Below are 25584 nucleotides of genomic sequence, written 5' to 3' on the forward strand. Positions count from 1 at the left end.
CATGGAAAATATTTGTTCAATGTTTTTTGGAAAACAGCTTAGTGATATATCAAAACAGCTTAGTGGTATATCAAAACAGACAGCTTAGTGATATATCAAAACAGACAGCTTAGTGATATATCAAAACAGACAGCTTAGTGATATATCAAAACAGCTTAGGGATATATCAAAACAGCTTAGGGATATATCAAAACAGCTTAGGGATATATCAAAACAGCTTAGGGATATATCAAAACAGCTTAGGGATATATCAAAACAGCTTAGGGATATATCAAAACAGCTTAGTGATATATCAAAACAGCTTAGGGATATATCAAAACAGCTTAGTGATATATCAAAACAGCTTAGGGATATAACAAAACAGCTTAGGGATATATCAAAACAGCTTAGTGATATATAAAAATACCAAACTACATCTTGCATTCCTATTAGGCCTTATTACACAAATACACATAAAGCATGTACATCCTGAAAATAAAAGGGTATATTTCAGCAGAGACCATGGGTATGCAATGTTGGAATTATGGGTAAAGGGATAGTTCCCTCAATATATACTATTCTCAATTTACTTTGGCTGTAGTCGATTCACCATCGCCATACCACTACTGCAACTATGGAAGAATAAACAAACATTTAATCAAGAGATTACTAAAATGTGTTGTGTCAACCTGCAATTTACCTCAACAGTGATAAAGTACACTGTGATAAGTACATATACCTTAATGCTGCCCACATAATACCTAAATCACCAGTTCACATTGTCCTTTCTTTATCAGGCATTGTAATATAAAATCCACCAGATGGTGTCAGGGTAGGACCTATAGAGCATCCTAACAGGACAAGTAATGCATGCTACAGCCATTCAATAAGCATATTGTCCAGATATGACAACAATAAATATTATTTTTTATCCATGGACAAGTTTTTGACAAAACTGCACGATAGAAAGCATGTGTACACATTAATTTCATGAGTATTATTTGTGTGTGGTGATTTTGTATGTTTAGTTGGTGTCTTCCGCTGAGGCGTCATTTTCTCCCCTATTTCTGGCAGCAGGAGAGAGGTGTCAAGGTGTTACATTTAAGAGGCTCATCAGCTTATTCAGGATATGGGTCAGCAAAGGTGGAGTTGCTTTTCAACCCACCTCCCAGCACACTCTCTCTCTCTCTCTCTCTCTCTCTCTCTCTCTCTCTCTCTCTCTCTCTCTCTCTCTCTCTCTCTCTCTCTCTCTCTCTCTCTCTCTCTCTCTCTCTCTCTCTCTCTCTCTCTCTCTCTCTCTGTGTGTGTTTCTCTCTAATGCACACATGCACACATGCACACATTGCCATAGCCTACCACCCAGGATTCAAATTAATCAATAAAGGACTATCTAGTCATAGGAGATAATCCCCGATATTTAGTAGGTCTGTCCATATTCAAATATAGTAGGCCTGTCCATATTCACATTTATTAGGTCTGTCCATATTCAAATGTATTAGGTCTGTCCATATTCAAATATAGTAGGCCTGTCCATATTCACATTTATTAGGTCTGTCCATATTCAAATATAGTAGGCCTGTCCATATTCAAATGTATTAGGTCTGTCCATATTCAAATATAGTAGGCCTGTCCATATTCAAATGTATTAGGTCTGTCCATATTCAAATGTATTAGGTCTGTCCATATTCAAATATAGTAGGCCTGTCCATATTCAAATGTATTAGGTCTGTCCATATTCAAATATAGTAGGTCTGTCCATATTCAAATGTATTAGGTCTGTCCATATTCAAATATAGTAGGCCTGTCCATATTCAAATGTATTAGGTCTGTCCATATTCAAATATAGTAGGCCTGTCCATATTCAAATATAGTAGGCCTGTCCATATTCAAATATAGTAGGCCTGTCCATATTCAAATGTATTAGGTCTGTCCATATTCAAATATAGTAGGCCTGTCCATATTCAAATATATTAGGTCTGTCCATATTCAAATATAGTAGGCCTGTCCATATTCAAATATAGTAGGTCTGTCCATATTCAAATTTAGAGGTATGTCCATATTCAAATATAGTAGGCCTGTCCATATTCAAATATAGTAGGTCTGTCCATATTCAAATATAGGCCGGTGCATGATATCTATCTTACATTTCTCTATGTTGTGATGTCGAAAGAGATTCCCTAAAAACGCACCACAACTTTTTTGTAGCAGGTTAGGAGAATTTACGCAGCAGATTAGAATAATTAACGTAGCAGGTTTGGAGAATTAGCTTAAGGGTAAAAAATGCTTTCCTAACCTGCTATGAAAAGTCACTTGTTTCAAAGTGACGTGTCTCTGAGTCCCGATGCCGAAAGCCAGTTGTTTGTATCTAGGCTAGTGGCCAATCCTCAAAAAGGGCTTTAGGTTTTGAGATACCCCTACAAAGCACAAATATTTTTTATCACATCTCCAATGTCTCCCGTTTATGAAATGCTTTGTTGCTGATTAATAGACAACTCTCAAGTCAAGTTTGCTCTCATTCAGTGCTGTATTGTCCTGCCTGACAAAAATACATACAGTTACACGTGTTTTGATGTTGTGGCTATTGCAATTGGCTCTAAGGAAAACAACCCCTAAACTCAGTAAGTGTAGAATAATGGTTGGCTGGAGGGGGTGGGGTGTTGAAGTTTATACATGCATAATCTATGAGCAGAATGACTGTTTTACCTCAATTAGCCACGAAATCCCTAGTTGGGAAGTGATTGTTTAATGGAAGGTAAACATTTTCCCTCATGTGGACCAGCCCCCTAGAAATTCCAGTTCAAATCAATGAACTTTAGCCCTTAGCCATTTGAGTGACAGCTAGCAAGATCCACACACAACAGAACGAAAGACAGAGCAATGATGTGGTGCACATATCTGCACATGTGACGTAATGTAGTACGCAATTTTCGGGGACCACTTCTGGCTCATGGGTGTTACTTTCAGAACTACTGGCTAAAAAGCATACAAAGTACCAGAGAATATCTTTGAAAGACAACTTTCCAAGTCAAACTCTCCTTCCAGACTCATATCAAACATCTCCAATCGAAAATCAAATCAAGGGTCAGCTTTCTATTCCACAACAAAGCCTCCTTCACTCACGCCGCCAAGCTTACCCTAGTAAAACTGACTATCCTACCGATCCTCGACTTCGGCGATGTCATCTACAAAATGGCTTCCAACACTCTACTCAGCAAACTGGATGCAGTTTATCACAGTGCCATCCGTTTTGTCACTAAAGCACCTTATACCACCCACCACTGCGACTTGTATGCTCTCCCTCACTACATACTCGTCGCCAGACCCACTGGCTCCAGGTCATCTACAAGTCCATGCTAGGTAAAGCTCCGCCTTATCTCAGTTCACTGGTCAGATGGCAACACCCATCCGTAGCACGCGCTCCAGCAGGTGTATCTCACTGATCATCCCTAAAGCCAAGACCTCATTTGGCCGCCTTTCGTTCCAGTACTCTGCTGCCTGTGACTGGAACGAATTGCAAAATCGCTGAAGTTGGAGACTTTTATCTCCCTCACCAACTTCAAACATCAGCTATCTGAGCAGCTAACCGATCGCTGCAGCTGTACATAGTCTATTGGTAAATAGCCCACCCATTTTCACCTACCTCATCCCCATACTGTTTTTATTTATTTACTTTTCTGCTCTTTTGCACACCAATATCTCTACCTGTACATGACCATCTGATCATTTATCACTCCAGTGTTAATCTGCAAAATTGTAATTATTCGCCTACCTCCTCATGCCTTTTGCACACATTGTATATAGACTCCCCTTTTTTTCTACTGTGTTATTGACTTGTTAATTGTTTACTCCATGTGTAACTCTGTGTTGTCTGTTCACACTGCTATGCTTTATCTTGGCCAGGTCGCAGTTGCAAATGAGAACTTGTTCTCAACTAGCCTACCTGGTTAAATAAAGGTGAAATAAAAAAATTAATACATTTGCTCTAATTCAGTGCTGTATGGTTCTGCCTGACAAAAATACATACAGTTACACGTTTTTTTGCGTTGAAGCTATTGTAACTGGCTCTAAGGAAAACAAGTTTGCTGAGACAGTGAAAATGGTAATTTCTGAGGCCTCTCGAGTGGTGCAGTGGTGTAAGGCCCGTGACAGAGCCTGGACTTGAACCCAGAATATCAAGTGGCACAGATAGCAGTGCTGTATGGTTCTGCCTGACAAAAATACATACAGTTACACGTTCTTTTGTGTTGAAGCTATTGTAACTGGCTCTAAGGAAAACAAGTTGGCTGAGACAGTGAAAATGGTCATTTCTGAGGCCTCCCGAGTGGTGCAGTGGTGTAAGGCCCGTGACAGAGCCTGGACTTGAACCCAGAATATCAAGTGGCACAGATAGCAGTGCTGTATGGTTCTGCCTGACAAAAATACATACAGTTACATGTTTTTTTTGTGTTGAAGCTATTGTAACTGGCTCTAAGGAAAACAAGTTGGCTGAGACAGTGAAAATGGTAATTTCTGAGGCCTCCCGAGTGGTGCAGTGGTGTAAGGCACAATTGGCTAGATGCATTAAGATATCCTAATGCGTTTTATTTGTGTATGTCAGGCAGACAAGTGACTATTTGTATTCCAAATTTGAGCAATATTAGCGCTTGCAATATTGGGTTATATGAGTTTATGTGACCCATCCCCCCTCCAGCCAGGCATTCAGCACGTTTTTGAGTAAAATATTTTTTCACAACCAACCATTTAATAAATGGGAGGCAGTAGAGATGTAAAAAAATGTGGTTGTGTTTTGTTCGACCTCGGGTAGGGGTATAATTTTTTGGGGGAGGCCCTGCCAGTAGCCTAATCTGTCTAAATTGGTGGTACTGTGTTCCTGAAATGCGACGTCAAAACAGCTGAAATGACTGACGCAGGCAAATATTGAGGAGCTCGGGGGATACACGAGCAGAATCCTTCGTTAACGTTAATTATTCCCTCAACACCTGAGAGCAATTTCAATTTAAGTGTGAGGCCTATCATTGTCACATAAACGCATCAGACCAATTATTGCTCGGTGCATAGTGTTCATGCAACAAGCTGTCTCCATGGCAAAGGAAAAAAATATGTTAAATTACCCTAGAAAAAATACTTTCAGTTTTTCATCTTCATCACTGTTATTAGTGCCAAATAGAAAATGTCTAATTATATTTCTTTAGAGCCCTCTATGTAAATCAAAATGTGATATTCTATAGAATATAAGGCTACTATCTTGACAAGGCTTTGTGGGACGGTAATGTGTTTCAGAGACTCCAACGTGCATTGACAATCCTCTTATAGTATGCCTTACCGAATATGGATTAGGTCCGTGTGCAGCACCCGTTTTGCCTACAGGTCACTTTGAAAGGGCTTTGATTGAATTGGCGTGGTTGATATTGGCCTGCTATAATGTACAATATATATTCGTTAGAAATTCAATAGAAATAAGTTTGACATTGAAAAAAATATCGCTTTATTTTGAATGCTTTAGTAATCTACGTTTCTGCAACCTGTTGAGCATCAGGTAACCTTGACTTTCCAAGGATACCTTACAATAATACATAATGTTAGTCTGTTTGAATCTAATGAGCTAATATTATAAGGTGAGGAAAATGTAACTTGCGTGTGGAGTGAACCTGTGTAGCGCGCGATAGCCTCTTGAAGCGCGAACAGCGGGATGTAGTAAGGAGCTCTCTAGGGTGCTGAAGTTGACAAACAGAAGGGAGCTCCTGCCTCTTCCTCACTCTATCATACAGACCAGAAAGATAATGAGGTGTTGTGTCTTCAACTGTGCAACGGTATGACATTTTGCATGTGTTAAAATATAGAGAATACTGAAATGGTGAGGTAAGGATTACTGGGAAAAAAAAACAGGTGTTAAAAAACTCTCTTCAGGCTTCTCAGCTTTCAAGAAGGCCAATAAAAGCAATGGTAAGTGCAACCTATTATGCTTCAAGTTATGCTATTTCACGAGTGTATCTTTGGAAAAACATGCTATCAAATACAGTGATCTCGCTTTCACATAGCCTACTTTGTTTTAACGCTATGCAGTTCAATGAATTTTGAAGTAGCCTAACCCTAATTAGAAATTATGTTCAAATAAATAGGCTACTCTAAACTTTTTTTTGCAGGTGTCTTTGGTTTGGTTTATATTGCTCTGATGTAGGATCACAGTTCACCAATACGGATACTCAAGCAGGATAATGCAACATATTCCTCTAAATGTTGGAGGTGTGCTATGGGATTTATCCAACTATCCATACAGCCCCACCATCTTCAAGAGCAGACACAGCCTTACAACGCTGCCATTCTATAACTTTCTGCTATGGGTCCTACTCGGGGTTTTGACGTTTCCATGCTGTGTCCAGTGTTTAATCTTCAAAGTTGGGGTCCTTGGGCCCTGGAACTGCGACCCGGTCTACTCCAAGGCCCTACCTGCGGTGGCCGCTAAATTGGCAGTGGGTAGAATAAACGAGGATTTCAGTTTAGATTTGGGAAGCAAATTGGACTTCGTGATCCTGCAAGAAGCATGTGAAACGTCTAAAGCGTTGACCACATTTGTGTACTACGAGAAGATGGTGGACGGTTTCGTCGGCCCCACGAATCCAGGATACTGTGACGCAGCCTCACTTTTGAGCAAAAACTGGGATAAAGCTATCTTTTCCTGGGCTTGTATTAACTATGAGTTGGATCGAATCAAGGGATACCCAACCTTCGCACGGACACTGCCGTCACCCACACGGGTGTTGTTCACGGTGTTGAAGCATTTCTGTTGGGCCAACATCGGCATCGTGTCTTCCAATGAGGATATCTGGATGGACACCGCCAGTAAAGTGGCCAACTCCCTGCGGAGCCAGGGACTTCCCGTTGGCATAGTAGCGTCAGTGGGAATGAACGAGACGGAGATGGAGAGTACATTGAGCAGAATCCAGGCTGCAGGGGAGATCAAAGGCGAGTGTTTTTAACCATTTCTTTACGGTCTCTTTGCGGAAGTTTTAGTTACTGAAGAGATACGAGTGAAGTATGTGCAGGTTATGTGCAGGTTATGCTATCAAGCCTCACAAGGCCTACACACAAGGCCTACACAACTATGTGATTGATCAGTTTAAAAGGGTAATCCTCAACTGAAACAATAACAAAGCATTTACCTGCCCTGGTTTCCGTAATAAACTGAGGGATGGGGTAGAAGAAATCTAACCCCTTTCAAATTCATAGATAGAGCTATGGATACAATTACTAACCATCCATGATATCAACATTATAGTTTTAACCATGTTAGAGACTCTAAAGTGTTTGTTTACATTTACTTTGTTTCAAACATTGGAGTACAATGAGCATTCATTTCGGGTTCTGATGGGATAAGACAGTTGGAATAAGCTAATGAGACATAAGTTATATTGTTCTAGAATCAATGGGTACATATCATTCATTTATAAGTCCCAAATGTTATGCAGCAACTACAGATTGACCCTTTAAGGGAGGGTCATGTTGGCCAATGATGAATGTTACCTCAACCTGTGTTGATTAAGTTATTTTCAACTTGATTAGGGGTTGTCTCTGAAGTGTGAATCAATGCTATCATGAATGAATCATTTGTTTTTACAGTAGGATGATTCAGCAATATGCACAGAGATGCAATTCCTTCATGTACATGGTCATTCCAGGTGGCAACCCCTCACTGTCTCTGTCCTGTGTGTTCCAGTGATCATCATGTGCATGCACTCTGCTCTGATTGGTGGGGAGCAACAGACAGCCTTCCTGCTGAAGGCCCATGAGATGGGTCTGACGAAGGGCCGATACGTGTTTGTCCCCTACGACACCCTGCTCTACAGCCTGCCCTACGCCAACACATCCTACTTCCTCCTGCAAAACAACACCAAGCTGCGGCAGGCCTACGACGCCGTGCTCACCATCACTGTGTCCTCAGATCTAATGTCATTCAATGAGGCGTTCAACATGGCCAAGAGGTTTGAGGAACTCACCATATCACTGGTCCCACAGCAGGTGAGGAGGGTGCTTTTTTGATATTTTCACTTTTGGGATGTGAGTGGATTCCATCTGAATTTCAATTGATTGTTATGTTATCACATTGTTATTACAATAGTATTATAAATATGCCATTGATTGCATTTATTGAATATTGGTTATATGGAGAAACACCATAGTCTTCAGGTCATTTGATGATTTTATCTGTTTTAGGTCAATGTATCACTCTCAGTTTTGGAAAAGCTAATCACTTTAGCCAAATAAACAATTTATCAATGGCCTCCTTGCATTCCAGGTCAACCCCCTGTTTGGAACCATCTACAACAGTATTTACCTCCTTGCCAAAGCCATGCACAATGCCAGAAGAGCTGGCAAGTGGCTCTCTGGGACCAACCTAGCTTATTTCACCAGGAACATGACGTTCTCTGGCTTCAACCAGAAGATCCAGATAGACACTGAAGGGGAGAGCCAGACTAACTATGTCATCTTGGACTCCGACGGATGGGAGGGTCAGCTGTACCGCTCCTATATGGTGGACCTGAGCACTGACATGGTCCGCTTCGCGGGGAAGTCCATTAACTTCCCCGGGGGTTCCCCTCCTCCCTCAGACTCCAGCTGTTGGTTTGAACCAAACACAATCTGCACTGGAGGTAGAGAATCTGTTTAAAATCAAATCATATTTTATTTGTCATATGCGGCGAATACAGCAGGTGTAGGTAGACCTTTACCGTGAAATGCTTACTTACAAGCCCTTAACCAACAATGCAGTTCAAAAAATAGAGTTAAGGAAATATTTACTAAATAAATTAAAGTAAAACATAAAGTTGTTAGTTTGTGTCTTTCATTCTTCCATCACACAACCAAACTATGTCTTTAGTCTCCATCTCTTTCCTGTGTCTCAGGTGTGGAGATAACCTTCGTCATAGTGGTGTTTGTGATCCTCTTCGTTATGATCGTGGGAGGACTTGGTCTAAGTCTGTTTGTAAGGTAACTCTTCTCACTGTTCTGTTCTGTTTCTTACTGTATTTTTATGCTGTTCAGATGCATAGAGACTATAAACCCAGACAGAGATAGTTGGTATTGCTGTGCTGTGATCTTGGCTGACATACTCTCTGATTGGCTGGCAGGAGGAGAATCCAGCAGATCCAGTTGGTGAAGGGTCCCAATCGGATCCTACTGACTCTAGAGGACCTCACATTCATCAACCCTCAGCTTAGCAAGAGAGTAAATATATTGTCCCATGTGATTCTCTACAATATTACCTCTATCTGATATACTGTATGTTCATTCATATATTTTATGCCTCATAGAAAATCACTATAGAGGACCTTGGTGACTCTAAAAGTGCGATAGACAACAACAGTATGCATTCAGGAGACCCACACCACTCTGTGGACAGCATCACAACAGCAACACATGAGACCACAAATGTAGCTGTCTATGAGGTAAGTAGACGACGTTGACTGCTGAACCACAAGTCGAATTTTCATTCCTATCGCAAAAGATTTCAACGTGACTTGTAGAGAATGGAGCCAGGATAAAACCACATATTTTTGTCCATGGCTTCACAGGGTGACTGGGTGTGGCTGAAAAAGTTTGAAGAAGGCCATTTCAAGGAAGTCAAGCAGAGCACGACCAAGATCTTTACAAAGGTAAAAAAAACATAACAACAACAGCAATTTCAAGCACAAGGTCAGTGAAATGCTTGCGAGCTCTACACAACAGTGCAGAAATAAATATCTAAAATAGTATAGCTAATAAAACATTTAATATAAATGTATATACTGCATTTTATTTCATATATATATATGTATATATATATTTTTTATTATTAGTATTATACTATTAAGAAAACATGAGAAATAATATAATGTATAGAATCTTGTCTGGGATGTGAGGTTGTTCTTGTTAACTTTGGGGTCTTCACTTTGTGTGAATGTGTCCAGATGAAGGATCTGCGAAATGAGAACATCAATCCGTTCCTGGGGTTCTTCACAGACTGTGACATGTTTGCTGTGGTAACGGAGCATTGTTCCCGTGGCAGCCTGCAGGACCTCCTGAGGAACGACGACGTGAAGCTGGACTGGATGTTCAAGTCTTCTCTGTTGCTGGATCTAATCAAGGTATGACATGTTTGACGTGTCATGTTACAGAACTTTTTCTGCTAGTCTAATTTGTCCCAATAAGATTTTAAAATATCTTATAAAACCTGATCATGTTCATTTAAATGGTTTTTCTAGTACTTTGTCATAAGTAACACCAATGGTTTACCTGTGTTGATCATATTGGCCTCTCAGGGTATGAAGTATCTGCACCATCGAGAGTTCCCTCACGGCCGGCTGAAGTCACGGAACTGTGTGGTGGACGGTCGCTTTGTCCTCAAGATCACAGACTATGGCTTTAACGAGCTGCTGGAATCCCAGAAATCCCCCCAAAATCTAGTTCCACCTGAAGGTAACATCTATGCCTAGATCTGCACATTTTTGGGAAAGAAATGTCACTCTTTTTTTGACAGTGCAGTCAAAAATGTGATATATATTTCCACGCTATGAGGTTGAAATAACTCTGTGAAATTTGGAAAATTATGTTAATGCCCTTTTAGTGTAAGAGTTATTTGAAAATACCGCCTTAAATTTCAGCTTGTTTTGCATGGGTGTTGTGTCGGACCACCAGGTGACATCATAACAAAGAGAGTTTTCCTCTCTGCCAATAACAGTTTTCAGGTTACACATCCCTCCCACTAGGCTCCTCCAGTTTAGGCCCCTCTCTCAGACCACTCCCAGACAGTCCTAGCAAAATTCTTGCTTGAGAAATGTCATTTTACTAAGAAGCTATTTTTGTAAGGTACTTAATTGTTACCCAGAAATGATTTGATATTGAAATGAAAATTGCTGCATTGGACCTTTAAAGATGGACTTCACACACAACCATTTGTATTTCTAGTTTGTGAGAATACATATATGTCATTTAAATGTGCTGCATTTAACTACCATGCCAAAATCATGACCCTGTGCTTCTTTATCTCAGATCAGTTTTGGACAGCTCCAGAGTTCCTCCGAGACGTGGAGAACTCTCGGAAGGGCACCTATAAAGGAGATGTGTATAGTTTTGCCATTATACTCCAAGAGGTGGTTGTCCGAGGACTTCCGTATTGCATGCTGGGTCTGACTCCTGCGGGTAGGTCTGGGGGATACAAAACAGGCAAAACCATACAATCCACTCTGAGAGGAAATGTTTTGTTTTACCTGTTTTACATTTTTTGGTATTTTGTGAATCAACATCAATTGATTGAATAGTTATACTGGTATCTATCGAGTAATGTCAGAGTTGTAAATCATAATAATTTCCCTATCCACAGTGTATAATGTAGCTACATATTGTACAGCATTTTTGCTTTGCTTTGACAAACTGTCTAGTACCAGCTGCCAATAAGCTGTGTAATGAGTTGTTATGCTCTAGTGCTGTTGCTATATAACCTCTCACCTCTCTTTCTCTCTTCCTCCCAATCAGAGATCATCCGTAAGGTGAAGAAGCCTCCTCCCATGTGCAGGCCTACGGTGGCCCCAGATCAGGCTCCTCTGGAGTGTATTCAGCTGATGAAACAGTGCTGGAGTGAACAGCCTGACCGGAGACCAGCCTTCGATGAGATCTTTGACCGGGTCAGCAACACTCATCTGTCTCCATGGTTATATTAGCAGTTGACGTTACTCTTCAATAAAACACACCCCAAATCAAATCAGGGGGAGAAAAATAGGGAGAAAAATAGGTTTATTCAAAGAGGAGATGTTATACTGAGAGGTACAGTTGAAGTCGAAAGTTGACATACAACTTAGCCAAATACATTTAAATTCAGTTTTTCACAATTCCTGACATTTAATCCTAGTAAAGATTCCCTGTTTTAGGTCAGTTATGATCACCACTTTATTTTATGAAAGTGAAATGTCAGAATAATAGTAGAGAGAATGATTTATTTCAGCTTTTATTTCTTTCATCACATTCCCAGTAGGTCAGAAGTTTACAAACAGTGGGGAGAACAAGTATTTGATACACTGACGATTTTGCAGGCTTTCCTACTTACAAAGCATGTAGAGGTCTGTAATTCTTATCATAGGTACACTTCAACTGTGAGAGACGGAATCTAAAACAAAAATCCAGAAAATCACATGGGAATTTCTGGATTTTTAAGTAATTCATTTGCATTTTATTCATGGTTGGGATGGTGTTCTTCGGCTTGCACGCATAACCCTTTTTCCTCCAAACATAACGATGGTCATTATGGCCAAACAGTTCTATTTTTGTTTCATCAGACCAGAGGACATTTCTCCAAAAAGTACGATCTTTGTCCCCATGTGCAGTTGCAAACTGTAGTCTAGCTTTTTTTATGGCGGTTTTAGAGCAGTGGCTTCTTCCTTGCTTAGCGGCCTTTCAGGTCATGTCGATATAGGACACGTTTTACTGTGGATATAGATACTTTTCTACCTGTTTCCTCCAGCATCTTCACAATGTCCTTTGCTGTTGTTCTGGGATTGATTTGCACTTTTGCACCAAAGTACGTTCATCTCTAGGAGACAGAACTCGTCTCCTTCCTGAGCGGTATGTGTGGTCCCGGCTGAGTGGTCCCATGTTGTTTACACTTGCGTACTATTGTTTGTAAAGATGAACGTGGTGCCTTCAGGCGTTTGTAAATTGCTCCCAAGGATGAACCAGACTTGTGGAGGTCTATAAGTTTTTTTCTCAGGTCTTGGCTGATTTTTTTTTCATTTTCCCATGATGTCAAGCAAAGAGGCACTGTGTTTGAAGGTAGGCCTTGAAATACATCCACCATTTGACTCAAATAATGTCAATTAGCCTATCAGAAGCTTCTAAAGCCATGACATCATTTTCTGGAATTTTCCAAGCAGTTTAAAGGCACAGTCAACTTAGTGTATGTAAAATTCTGACCTACTGGAATTGTGATACAGTGAATTATAAGTGAAATAATCTGTCTGTAAATAATTGTTGGAAAAATGACTTGTGTCATGCACAAAGTAGATGTCCTAACCGACTTGCCAAAACTATAGTTTGTTAAAAAGGAATTTGTGGAATGGTTGAAAAACTAGTTTTAAATACTCCAGCCTAAGTGTCAGGATTTGGCCAGGGTTGTTCCGGTTTTTGGTCACTAGATGCCCCCATTGTGCCTTTTGACCTTTTGTTTTCCCTTGATCCCCATTATTATTTGCACCTGTGCCTCGTTTCCCCTGATTGTATTTAAACCCTTTGTTTTCCTCTGTTCTTTGCTCTGTGTTTGTATGTTAGCACCCAGCCCTAGTACTCTGAGAACGCTTGTTGATCCCGGTGGACTCTCTTGTGGAATTCTGTTTTTTGTTCTTGTTTGTTTGTTTTTTGAGTATCTTTTGAGGCTTTTTGTGCTTTACCTTCCACCTTGTGGATTTACCTTTTTTTGTCTTGGAGGATTACCTTTGTTCTAGTAGGATTCCTTTTGAGGTTGTGGAGTTACGTGTTTTCCTGAAGAACTTCAAGAACACTTTTTACTTTATTATATACACCGTCTCAAGTACTGCTGTGTCTGTCTCATCTTCTGGGTTCTGCCGACTATTCGTGGCTCAGTTGGTTAAGTGACTGTTTCTCACTCCGGACACCCGGGTTCGTAACCGGGTCCTGACACTAAGTGTATGTAAACTTCCGACTTCAACTGTAGATGTTCATTCTCCCCTGGCCTCAGTGATTCTCTTCAGTGATTCTCTCCTGTGATTGTCTCATCAGAACAAAGGGACAGGATGTACTTTAGAACCCAGCCCTAGCCTGTGGTTGAACAATTGGATTTCCTTGTAATAAATCTGGGCCAATGGCTAAATAACAAGTATACTATTTCAGGAATCAATTTAGACCAATGAGAACTTGCCATATAGCTATGAGTCCCAGACTGAAATTCCTCCCATGTCTCTGACCCATTGATCATTAATCCCCTATTACAGAAAAAACACTATTTCCATTCATTGTTAGTACTCTGTTGACTTTTAGTCCTCTTGACCTTTTGTACTCTATTGACCTCTCGTCCTCTGCGTTGTGTATTTATCTTGGGAAATATTCTTACAGTTACCTGCTGTCAGTGTCATAGCAAGGTAATGCAGGGAATATGTCTGGGTAATTATAGGCTGTGGACAGCAGAAATAGGTCTCTCAGCACTCATGGGCCGGGTCCAAAATCAGTCTGGCCTACCACTTAATAAAACGAGATACTGTGTACTAATCGTATTACACCCTATTTAGAACGTACGGTTTAGTAAAAACAAATGCAGTACGCAACAACTAACATACTTGGCTCACCCATCCTGAGAATGTGTCATCCAATAATGCTCAACTTAAAGAATACTTGAGTTTTGAAATTTCACTTACTAAGAAACGTTCTATTTTTGCATACAGTACCAGTCAAAAGTTTGGACACACCTACTCATTGAAGGGTTTTTCTTTATTTTTACTATTTTCTACATTGTAGAATAACAATGAAGACATCAAAACTATGAAATAACACATACGGAATCATGTAGTAACCAAAAAATATTTTAGATTCTTCAAAGTAATGTCATGCTCGTCAGGTAGCCTAGTGGTTAGAGCGTTGGACTAGTAACCGGGAGGTTGCAAGTTCAAACCCCCGAGCTGACAAGGTACAAATCTGTTGTTCTGCCCCTGAACAGGCAGTTAACCCACTGTTCCTAGGCCGTCATTGAAAATAAGAATTTGTTCTTAACTGACTTGCCTGGTTAAATAAAGGAAAAATAAAATTAATAACAAATAATGAGTGGACCAAGATGCAGTGTGATATGTTTCCATCCTTTATTTAGAAGAGAAACTTAAAGCCAAAAATAATAAAGCGAATAAATGAAACGTGATGCTACATGCAGTACAGAAAGCACAAACATAGTCAAGATCCCACAAATACAATGGGGAAATGGCTACCTAAATATGATCCCCAATCAGAGACAATGATAAACAGCTGCCTCTGATTGGGAACCATATCAGGCCAACATAGAAATGCAATTCCCCAATTCCCCTATATACCCACCCTAGATCAGACCCAACCAACATAGAGAATAAACAGCTCTCTATGGTCAGGGTGTGACTTTGCCTTGATGACAGCTTTGCACACTCTTGGCATTCTCTCAACCAGCTTCACCTGGAATGATTTTCCAACCGTTTTGAAGGAGTTCCCACATATGCAGAGCACTTGTTGGCTGCTTTTCCTTCCCTTTGCAGTTCAACTCATCCCAAACCATCTAATTTGAGTTGAGGCAGAGTAATTGTGGAGGCCAGGTCATCTGATGTAGCACTCCATCACTCTCCTTCTTGGTCAAATTGCCCTTATATTTAGATTTTTTAAAACACTTTTTTGATTACTACATGATTCCATATGTGTTATGTCATAGTTTTGATGTCTTCACTATTATTCTACAGTAAAAAACATAAAGAAAAACCCTTGAAGGTGTAGGTGAGTCCAACCTTTTGACAGGTAATGTACCTAAAATGCATACTATTTAGAACGCTAGTATTCAGGTTTTCAGACACGGACAAAGTCTTGTCTCATATCTTTATGGATTTTTACAGAGATCATAAGTCATACCTGATATTACATAATGTAGTGGTAAACCGATGATGATGGTGTATGTCACAGTTCAAGCTGATCAACAAGGGCAAGAAGACCAACATAATTGACTCCATGTTGCGGATGCTGGAGCAGTACTCGTCTAACCTTGAAGACCTGATCAGAGAGAGGACAGAGGAGCTGGAAGTGGAGAAACAGAGGACAGAGAAACTGCTCTCTGAGATGCTACCTCCGTGAGTCAAGCATCATGTTATAACACTCACAGAGACAACTAAATAAGACAATGGGCATCTTGTTATTATAAGATACCATTCTTGTATGATGCCACGGGTATTATCATTTTATTACATGATGTAGTACTTTACTTTCAACTTCAAATGATTGGTTGTTGCTCTATGTCACGTTACCACTAACACGTTACCACTAACACAAAATGTCCCCTGTCACATTACAGTTCTGTGGCAGAGGCTCTGAAGACGGGTGCGACAGTGGAGCCAGAGTACTTTGACCAGGTTACCATCTACTTCAGTGACATAGTAGGCTTCACCACCATCTCTTCCCTCAGTGATCCCATCGAGGTGGTGGACCTGCTCAATGACCTGTACACGCTGTTCGACGCTGTGCTCAGCAACCACGACGTATACAAGGTCAGTTATACTATTTTCACACTACTGTGTTGAACCAAAATGAGCTGAGCCGAGGCATCATAGTTGCTGGAAACGGGTTTGGGTGTCGTGCTAGGGGAGCTTCACAACAGCACAGATCAAGTGATGTGATGATTTCTTTAGTATCAATGTGCGAATGATTCACTGTATGCCTGCTTGTTTGCATTGTATAGGTGGAGACCATTGGTGATGCCTACATGGTGGCATCAGGTCTACCCAAGAGAAATGGCAACAAACACGCTGCGGAAATAGCCAACATGTCCCTGAACATCCTGAGCTCTGTGGGCACCTTCCAGATGCGCCACATGCCCGGCATTCCCGTCAGGATACGAATAGGGATACACTCAGGTGAGAGAGGGCATTGGGTTGTCCCTGCCTGGCAGACACACTCTGAAGTTAGGCTGATTAGCTAGATGATCAATCTTGCTCAAATGTTGTATGCCAAAGTAAGGTGTTTATAAATATGAAGAGTTTCTTTCCAAAACACCATATATCCATTTTCTGAAATGTTGGTAAATTAGCTTATATTGTTTAAACTTATGGCTGGGGGGCAGTATTGAGTAGCTTGGATGAATAAGGTGCCCAGAGTAAACTGCCTGCTACTCAGGCCCAGAAGCTAAGATATGCATATTATTAGTAGATTTGGATAGAAAACACTCTGAAGTTTCTACAACTGTTTGAACGATGTCTGTGAGTATAACAGAACTCATATGGCAGGCAAAAACCTGAGAAAAAAATCCAACCAGGAAGTGGGAAATCTGAGGTTTGTAGTTTTTCAACTTTTTGCCTATCCAAGATACAGTGTAAATTTGGTCCAATTGCACTTCCTAACGCTTTCACTAGATGTCAAAAGTCTTTAGAACCTTGTTTGAGGCTTCTACTGTGAAGGAGGAGAGAATAAGAGCTGATTGAGTAAGAGGTCTGGCAGAATGTCATGAGCTCAGTCAGGCACCACCCGTGAGAGGTATCTGCGTTCCATTGCATTTCAAAATACAAAGGAATTCTCCAGTTGAAACATTATTGAAGATTTATGTCAAAACATCCTAAAGATTGATTCTATACATCGTTTGACATGTTTCTGCGAACTGAAAGGGAACTTTTTGACTTTTCGTCTGGCCTGTGTGTCGTGAATTTGGATTTGTGAACTAAACGTGTGAACAAAAAGGAGGTATGTTGACATAAATTATGGACTTTATCGAACAAAACAAACAGTTATTGTGGAACTGGGTTTCCTGGGAGTGCATTCTGATGAAGATCATCAAAGGTAAGGGAGTATTTATAATGCTATGTCTGACTTCTGTTGACTCCACAACATGGCGGGTACCTGTATGGCTTGTTTTGTGTCTGAGCGCCGTACTCAGATTATTGTCTGTTGTGCTTTTTCCATAAAGTTTTTTTGAAATCTGATACAGCGGTTGCATTAAGGAGAAGTTTATCTAAAGTTGCATGCATGATACTTGTATCTTTTAGCAATGTTTATTTTGAGTATTTCTGTAAATTGATGTGGCTCTCTGCAAAATCACCGGATGTTTTGGAAGCAAAACACAACGCGCCAACGTAAACCGAGATTTTTGGATATAAATATGAACTTTATCGAACAAAACATACATGTATTGTGTAACATGAAGTCCTATAAGTGTCATCTGATGAAGATCATCAAAGGTTAGTGATTCATTTTATCTCTATTTCTGGTTTTTGTGACTAGGTACTGACCTAAATGGCTGTGTTTTTCTGTGACTAGATACTGACCTAACATAATCGTTTGGTGTGCTTTCGTCGTAAAGCCTTTTTTAAATCGGACACTGTGGTGGGATTAACAACAAGTTTATCTTTAAAATGGTGTAAAATACTTGTATGTTTGAGGAATTTTAATTATGAGATTTCTGTTGTTTGAATTTGGTGCCCTGCACTTTCACTGGCTGTTGTCATATCAATCCCGTTAGCGGGATCTCAGCCGTAAGAAGTTTTAACCTGTTGCAACGAGCAATCCCGTATCCAGGAGCGTAATTATAGCCTCAAGCTCATTAACATAACGCAACGTTAACTATTCATGAAAATCGCAAATGAAATGAAATAAATATATTGGCTCACAAGCTTAGCCTTTTGTTAACTACACTGTCATCTCAGATTTTCAAAAAATGCTTTTCAACCATAGCTCCACAAGCATTTGTGTAAGAGTATTGATAGCTAGCATAGCATTAAGCCTAGCATTCAGCAGGCATCATTTTCACAAAAACAAGAAAAGCATTCAAATAAAATCATTTACCTTTGAATAACTTCGGATGTTTTCAATGAGGAGACTCTCAATTAGATAGCAAATGTTCAGTTTTTCCAAAAATATTATTTGTGTAGGAGAAATCGCTCCGTTTTGTTCATCACGTTTGGCTGAGAAAACCCCCCGAAAATTCAGTCATTAAAATGCAAACTTTTTTCCAAATTAACTCCATAATATCGACAGAAACATGGCAAATGTTGTTTAGAATCAATCTTCAAGGTGTTTTTCACATATCTATTTGATGACAAGTCACTCGTGACAGTTTGGTTTCTCCTCTGTTCAAAATGGAAACATGCACGCACCTGGAGATTATGCAATAGTTTAGATGGAGGACAACGAGCGGACACCTGGTAAATGTAGTCTCTTATGGTCAATTTTCCAATGATATGCCTACAAATACGTCACAATCCTGCGAAAACCTTGGGGAAACGACAGAAAGTGTAGGCTCTCTCCTTGTGCATTCACAGCCATATAAGGAGACATTGGAACACAGCGCCTCAAAAATCTGGCTCACTTCCTGTATGAAATTTCATCTTGGTTTCGCCTGTAGCATTAGTTCTGTGGCACTCACAGACAATATCTTTGCAGTGTTGGAAACGTCAGAGTGTTTTCTTTCCAAAGCTGTCAATTATATGCATAGTCGAGCATCTTTTCATGACAAAATATCTTGTTTAAAACGGGAACGTTTTTCATCCAAAAATGAAATACTGCCCCCAGAGGTTCAAGAGGTTAAATAACTTATGAAAGAGATTGGTGTGTTTTTTTCAATATCTAATCATGGCATGGGTTTGTTCAATGGCAGACATGTATTTGTTTAAAATCTATCACTTGATCGTTTCATTTCAGAGAGACAAATAATCAAGTTTTTTCTCAAAACACGATATATTCACCTTACTCTTCGAGAAATAAGTAGTATTGCTAGGTTTTACACATTCAAATGTAACAAATAACTACATTTTTAATAAAGAACTGTACAAATGGTACATTTGTGATATATTAAAAAACTTCTTATGGCTGTAATCCCGTTAACGGGAGCGATATGACAACAGCCAGTGAAAGTGCAGGGAGCCAAATTCAAAACGTCAAAAATCTCATAATTAAAATTCTTCAAACATACATGTATCTCATACCATTTTAAAGGTAATATTGTTGTTAATCCCACCACAGTGTCCGAGTTCAAATGTGCTTTATAGCAAAAGCACCACAAATGATTGTTAGGTCACCACATAGCCACAAAAAGCAGAAATAGAGATAAAATGAATCACTAACCTTTGATCATCTTCATCAGATGACACTCATAGGACTTTATGTTACACAATACATGTATGTTTTGTTTGATAAAGTTCATATTTATCAAAAAAGGAGTTTACATTGGCGCGTTACATTCAGTAGTTCCAAAACATCCAGTGATTTTGCATAGCCACATCATTCAACAGAAATACTCATCATAAATGTAGATGATAATACAAGTTATACACATGGAATTATAGATATAGCTCTCCTTAATGCAACCGCTGTGTCAGATTTAAAAAAAACTTTAAACCCATGCAATAATCTGAGACGGCGCCCTGAAGTAAAAGTCACAATAGCGTCAACATAAACAAGAAATGACATGATAAATATTCCCTTACCTTTGATGATCTACATCAGAAAGCACTCCAGGAATCCCAGGTCCACAATAAATGTTTGTTTTGTTCGATAATGTCCGTTATTTATGTCCAAATACCTTCTTTTGTTAGCACGTTTGGTATACATATCCAAACGCTCATTCTGGTCAGCGTTACATCGGACAAAAACTTCAAAATGTTATATTACAGGTCGAAGAAACATTTCAAACTAAGTACCGAATCAATTATGAGGATGTTTTTAACATATAGCTTCAATAAAGTTCCAACCGGATTATTCCTTTGTGTCTTCATGAGCAATGGAACGCAAGTGGATACCATGAGGAATGCGCGTGATCAGAAAATGGCTGACTGCCAGACATCTGATAGATTCTGCTCTCATTCACTCCCACAACACCATAGAAGACTCATTCAAATTTCTATTGGTGGTTGACATCTAGTGGAACCGCTAGGCAGTGCAACATCATTAATATCTCAAGGGGATTTCATTGGGGACTCTGGTGAATACATACAAAGCTCAGATTTTTCACTTCCTGTTTTGATTTCTCCTCAGGATTTTGCCTGACATATGAGTTATGTTATACTCAAAGACATAATTCAAACAGTTTTAGAAACTTTAGTGTTTGCCATCCAATACTAATAATAATATGCATATATTAGCAACTGAGACTGAGCAGGCCGTGTACTTTGGGCAACTTATTCATCCAAGCTACTAAATACTGCCCCCCAGCCATAAGAAGTTAAATGTAAAAATGTTTTATCAATACAGTTATATAAGATCTGTATGTAAAACATTAACATTTGACATTTTTGTCATTTAGCGGATGCTCTTAACCAGAGCAACTTACAGTGATTGCATTCATCTTAAGGTTGCTAGTTGAGACAACCAAATATACAGTGTGCGAACATTCCATTCTAGCTAAACAATGCATATACTGTATAGGGTTTTGCAAAAATAACTACATTTTAATACACACTTAAAATCGATGAATTGGAAAAGTAATGTTTAACACAAATATGAAGCTACCCATAAGCACAAATGTGAACAATTTGTGGATATAGTGTTTTGGAAATAAGCTCTTCATATCACAATCAATCACTTTGATTCTATTTCCTTTTCTAACTGTCTGTATGTAGGGATACATCATTCATAACGAGGGTGGCTGAAACAGTAGCAGGCCAGGGTTTGGTTTCTCAATGTGATGTCTGAGATGTGATGCTCATGTGTTGTGTGTGTACAGGGTCATGTGTTGCTGGGGTGGTGGGTCTGACCATGCCTCGGTACTGCCTTTTCGGAGACACAGTCAACACCGCCTCGCGTATGGAATCCACTGGGCTGCGTGAGTATCAGAGGTTCTTAGTGTTGATTTACAAAACATTAAGAACACCTTCCTAATATTGAGTTGGAACAGCCTCAATTCGTCAGGGCATGGACTCCACAAGGTGTCGAAAGCTTTCCACAGGGATGCTGTCCCATGTCGACTCCATTGCTTCCCACAGTTGCGTCAAGTTGGCTGGATGTCCTTTGGGTGGAACATTCTTGATACACACGGGAAACTGTTGAGTGTGAAAAACCCAGCAGCGTTGCAGTTCTTGACATAAACCGGTTCGCCTGGGCTGGCACCTTCTACCATACCCCGTTCAAAAGCACTGAAGTATTTTGTCTTGCCCATTCAGCCTCTGAATGACACACATACACAATCCATGTCTCAATTGTCTCAAAGCTTAAAAATCATTTTTAATCTGTGTCCTCCCCCTTCATCTACAATGATTGAAGTGGATTTAACAAGTGACATCAATAAGGGATCATAGCTTTCACCTGGATTCACCTGGTCAGTCTATGTCATAGAAAGAGCAGGTATTGTTAATGTTTTGTACACTCAGTGTATTTCTGCTCAGGATCTGCATTATTTTGCTGGTATGGTTTGTCGTGACAGTGTTATTTCCTTTTAGCTTATAGAATTCATGTAAACATGAGCACTGTGAAGATCCTGCGCTCCCTCAACGAGGGCTACAAGATAGACGTCAGGGGCATGACAGAGCTGAAGGTATAAACACCTCACAATACATTATCCTCTGTGTTCATCTGTAGGATCTCTTTCAACTGTTTATAAATAAATCATGAATAATGATGTGTTCCTACAGGGTAAAGGCATTGAAGAGACTTACTGGCTGGTTGGGAAAGAAAACTTCACAAAGCCTTTACCGAATCCTCCAGAGATTAAACCAGGGTAAGACCTCACAATACCGTACCTTATGTTGAGACCCTGCCGAGAACTAAGTTAATCTTAACATGTCTACATTTCATTCAGTGAATATTTGTTAATTGATTATACAGCAGTTTATGTGTAATAATTTCACTCATTTTCTCATCATTCACTGCATGAGCAAAATGGAGTCCCAATGAGTACCAGGATGTGATTGAGGCTGTTATGGTGGTGTTACAGTACATGTGTTGTCTACTTTAGGGATGACAATCATGGACTGAACCCAGAGGATATAGCTGCGTACAAGAGAAAAAAAAGCAAAGAAAAAGCTTGATTCTCTGAGTCAAAATCGAGGAGGTAGCTAGCAATTTGCATGCCGTGCTCTGTTGTGCCATGGTGAAAATCTAGTTGTTGTGTGGTGTCTTCTGTTTCATGTGGTTTGTGGCTTTCACAATCTGTGGGATTTTGTTGAGCCCCCTCTACTACCCCCACCCCCCTATACTGTCCATCCATAGTCTCTTGATCTGATCTCTTCTCTAATCTTCTAATCTTATCACCTTCAATACCGTTAAAAGCAGAGCAGAGCTTGACCATCCCAGAAAAGCTATATTCATTTTGGTTAATCGAGTGGTTCACCGTCATTACCATCCTTCCGTTCTTTTCACCTTCTTATTTGAGGCAGCACCTCTAAGACACAGGTGGGGAGGATGGGCTCGTAGTAATGGCTGGAACAGAATCATTGGAATGGTGCACATCAAATACATGGTTTCCATGTGTGTGTGATACCACGTAATTCACTCCATTCCAGCCATTAATATGAGCCGTCCTCCCATCACCAGCCTCCTTTGATCTAAGACAATTAACATTCCGCTTCTTCTGCCATGTCATCTCGTCTCGTCTTGTTTCGCCAATTGCCATGTTTGCAATAATCTGATAGTCCTTCTATTGTTTGAAGTGGAAGTACGTAGAGTTTAAATGTTTTTGAATCTTCCATTCTCAGGGACAACTGGCAAGAGATGGTGACAGATGAGATCAAGACGATATTTCGCAAGGCCAACCGGGAGGTGGACAAGCCTAAAATCTGAGCAGATGAGACAGATAGAGAGAGACAAAAATGGGGAGAGGAGGAGGTCACAGCCGAAGAGAGAGAGAGGAAGAGAAAAGGATGAAGGAGTCGTGGACAGAGGGCATGGACCGGCCTACTCACTGCGGCTTACGTGGTCTCCTTTAATAGGATTTGCCTGGCTGCTGTCTGTGTAATCTGCTTGTGGCCAGCACAGCTGAAAGGGAGAACACTAATGAAATGAAGGTTGTTGAATTACTGTCCTGCGACAGGGATAGTGCATGTCTTCTTAATGAACTATGCACTTATTTCTCTGGACTCCCATTGGCCACTAAGTGGCTTCGTGTCAGTGGAGTATTTTTGTCTAGATGAGATACAGTTTATGTCAAAACTAACTTATCGTAGCGGGTTAGGAGAATTTACGCAGCAAGTTAGGAGAATGAATGTAGTAACTTATGAGAATTAAGTTTAATTAAGGTTAGGAAAAGGGTTAGGTGTAAAGTTAGCTAATATGCAAAACATTTCAACTTTTGACATCAGTTTGACATAAACTGTAACCCATCTGGACATGGCCAAGTGGAGTTGAAGTCCCAGACCTCAACAGAATGATGTACTGTATCTCTCCACTCCCATACTGTACTGTAGCTTTTAATCACATGCATAATGGAAATTATTTTCTATTTTTGTTATTGTTTCATCACTCTTCTAAACATTTTGAAAGGAGCACTTATCTCTAACTAAAGAGAGTTAATTTTAGTTAGTTATGGGAAAATATTCCAATTTTAATTCCATTTTTAAGTTATGGCCAAAAACCTTTGTAAGCATGTAAGGTTAGCATTCCAAAGTTGTGAGAGGAAATATACTCTACCGTTCTAAAGTTTGGGGTCACTTCGAAATGTCTTTGTTTTTGAAAAAAATCCAATTTATTGTCCATTAAAATAATATCAAATTGATCAGAAATACAGTGCAGACATTGTTAATGTTGTAAATTACTATTTTAGCTGGAAACAACAGATTTTTTTTAATAGAATATCTACATAGGCGTACAGAGGCCCATTATCAGCAACCATCACTCCTGTGTTCCAATGGCATGTTGTGTTAGCTAATCCAAGTTTATCCTTTTAAAAGGCTAATTGATCATTTGAATTTTTTTTATAGCACAGCTGAAAACTGTTGTGATGTTTAAAGAAGCAATAAAACTGTCCTTTAGACCAGTTGAGTATCTGGAGCATTAGCATTTGTGGGTTCGATTACAGGCTTAAAATGGCCAGAAAAAAATACCTTACGTGCCATTGGAACACAGGAGTAATGGTTGCTGATAATGGGCCTCTGTACGCCTATGTAGATATTCTGGCAGCGTAGCCTAGTGGTTAGAGTGTTGGACTAGTAACCGGAAGGTTGCAAGTTCAAACCCCTGAGCTGACAAGGTACAAATCTGTCGTTCTGCCCCTGAACAGGCAGTTAACCCACTGTTCCTAGGCTGTCATTGAAAATAAGAATTTGTTCTTCACTGACTTGCCTAATTAAATAAAGGTAAAAAAAAGAAAATTAGCCATTTCCAGCTACAATAGTAATTTACAACATTAACAATGTCTCCACTGTATTTCTGATTCATTTGAAGTTATTTTAACGTACAAAAAAACGTGCTTTTGTTTCAAAATCAAGGATATTTCTAAGTGACCCCAAACTTTTGAACAGTAGTGTATATATATCTAATGTATTGTCAGTAGATTGGCATATAGATAAATAATTCCCTATATTAATCATGTGTTTGTTTGTATGAGAAAAAAAGAGTGTTATTTGGGGACAATGATACCATGCAAAAAATAAGGACAGACACATATATTCCATTTTTAATTTGAACTGTGGATTTCTGTGTTACATTGACCTCTAGAAATTAAAATAAATGTATATGCATGCTGTATCCGCTTGTTATAGATCATCTATGTAATATTTCTATAAAGAAGTCTTGCCATTTTTAAGCAGGGCATTTGGAGCCACGGAGTATAGTGATTCTCAATAGACAAGACAATTAAAAATTGTCATGTCCAATGTTGATGACTTCATTGACAAGCGTACTATCTTTTGTTTGGTTGAAGGTATGACTTGTATGAATGACAATGAATGAGCGTCCATTACAAGCACTATGAGCGCATACTTTAGGGTTACCTAT

The 25584-nt window shown here is 39.6% G+C and overlaps 1 protein-coding gene across 1 annotated transcript; it reads left to right on the forward strand.

Annotated features, from left to right (window-relative positions):
- Positions 1-5333: 5333 nt before the first annotated feature.
- Positions 5334-24358, forward strand: LOC124004631 (retinal guanylyl cyclase 2-like). The gene is made up of 19 exons (XM_046313282.1): positions 5334-5922; positions 6123-6942; positions 7694-7995; positions 8273-8627; positions 8880-8964; positions 9105-9201; positions 9288-9422; positions 9549-9629; positions 9924-10100; positions 10275-10431; positions 11005-11154; positions 11488-11636; positions 15646-15809; positions 16031-16223; positions 16415-16589; positions 21383-21481; positions 22095-22189; positions 22287-22372; positions 23349-24358. Exons 2-19 carry the CDS (start codon positions 6195-6197, stop codon positions 23431-23433), a joined length of 3333 nt encoding a protein of 1110 aa, XP_046169238.1. The 5' UTR covers positions 5334-5922; positions 6123-6194; the 3' UTR covers positions 23434-24358.
- Positions 24359-25584: the final 1226 nt, after the last annotated feature.

Source organism: Oncorhynchus gorbuscha, linkage group LG19 (assembly GCF_021184085.1).
Source record: "Oncorhynchus gorbuscha isolate QuinsamMale2020 ecotype Even-year linkage group LG19, OgorEven_v1.0, whole genome shotgun sequence".
Classification (NCBI taxonomy): domain Eukaryota; kingdom Metazoa; phylum Chordata; class Actinopteri; order Salmoniformes; family Salmonidae; genus Oncorhynchus; species Oncorhynchus gorbuscha.

Bases quoted from the DNA above. Each gene is read 5' to 3' on its own strand.
- LOC124004631 (XM_046313282.1), top strand. From the start codon at position 6,195: ATGCAACATATTCCTCTAAATGTTGGAGGTGTGCTATGGGATTTATCC. The intron at 16,224-16,414 runs GTCAGTTATACT...TGCATTGTATAG, and splicing joins GCAACCACGACGTATACAAG to GTGGAGACCATTGGTGATGC. The intron at 16,590-21,382 runs GTGAGAGAGGGC...GTGTGTGTACAG, and splicing joins ACGAATAGGGATACACTCAG to GGTCATGTGTTGCTGGGGTG.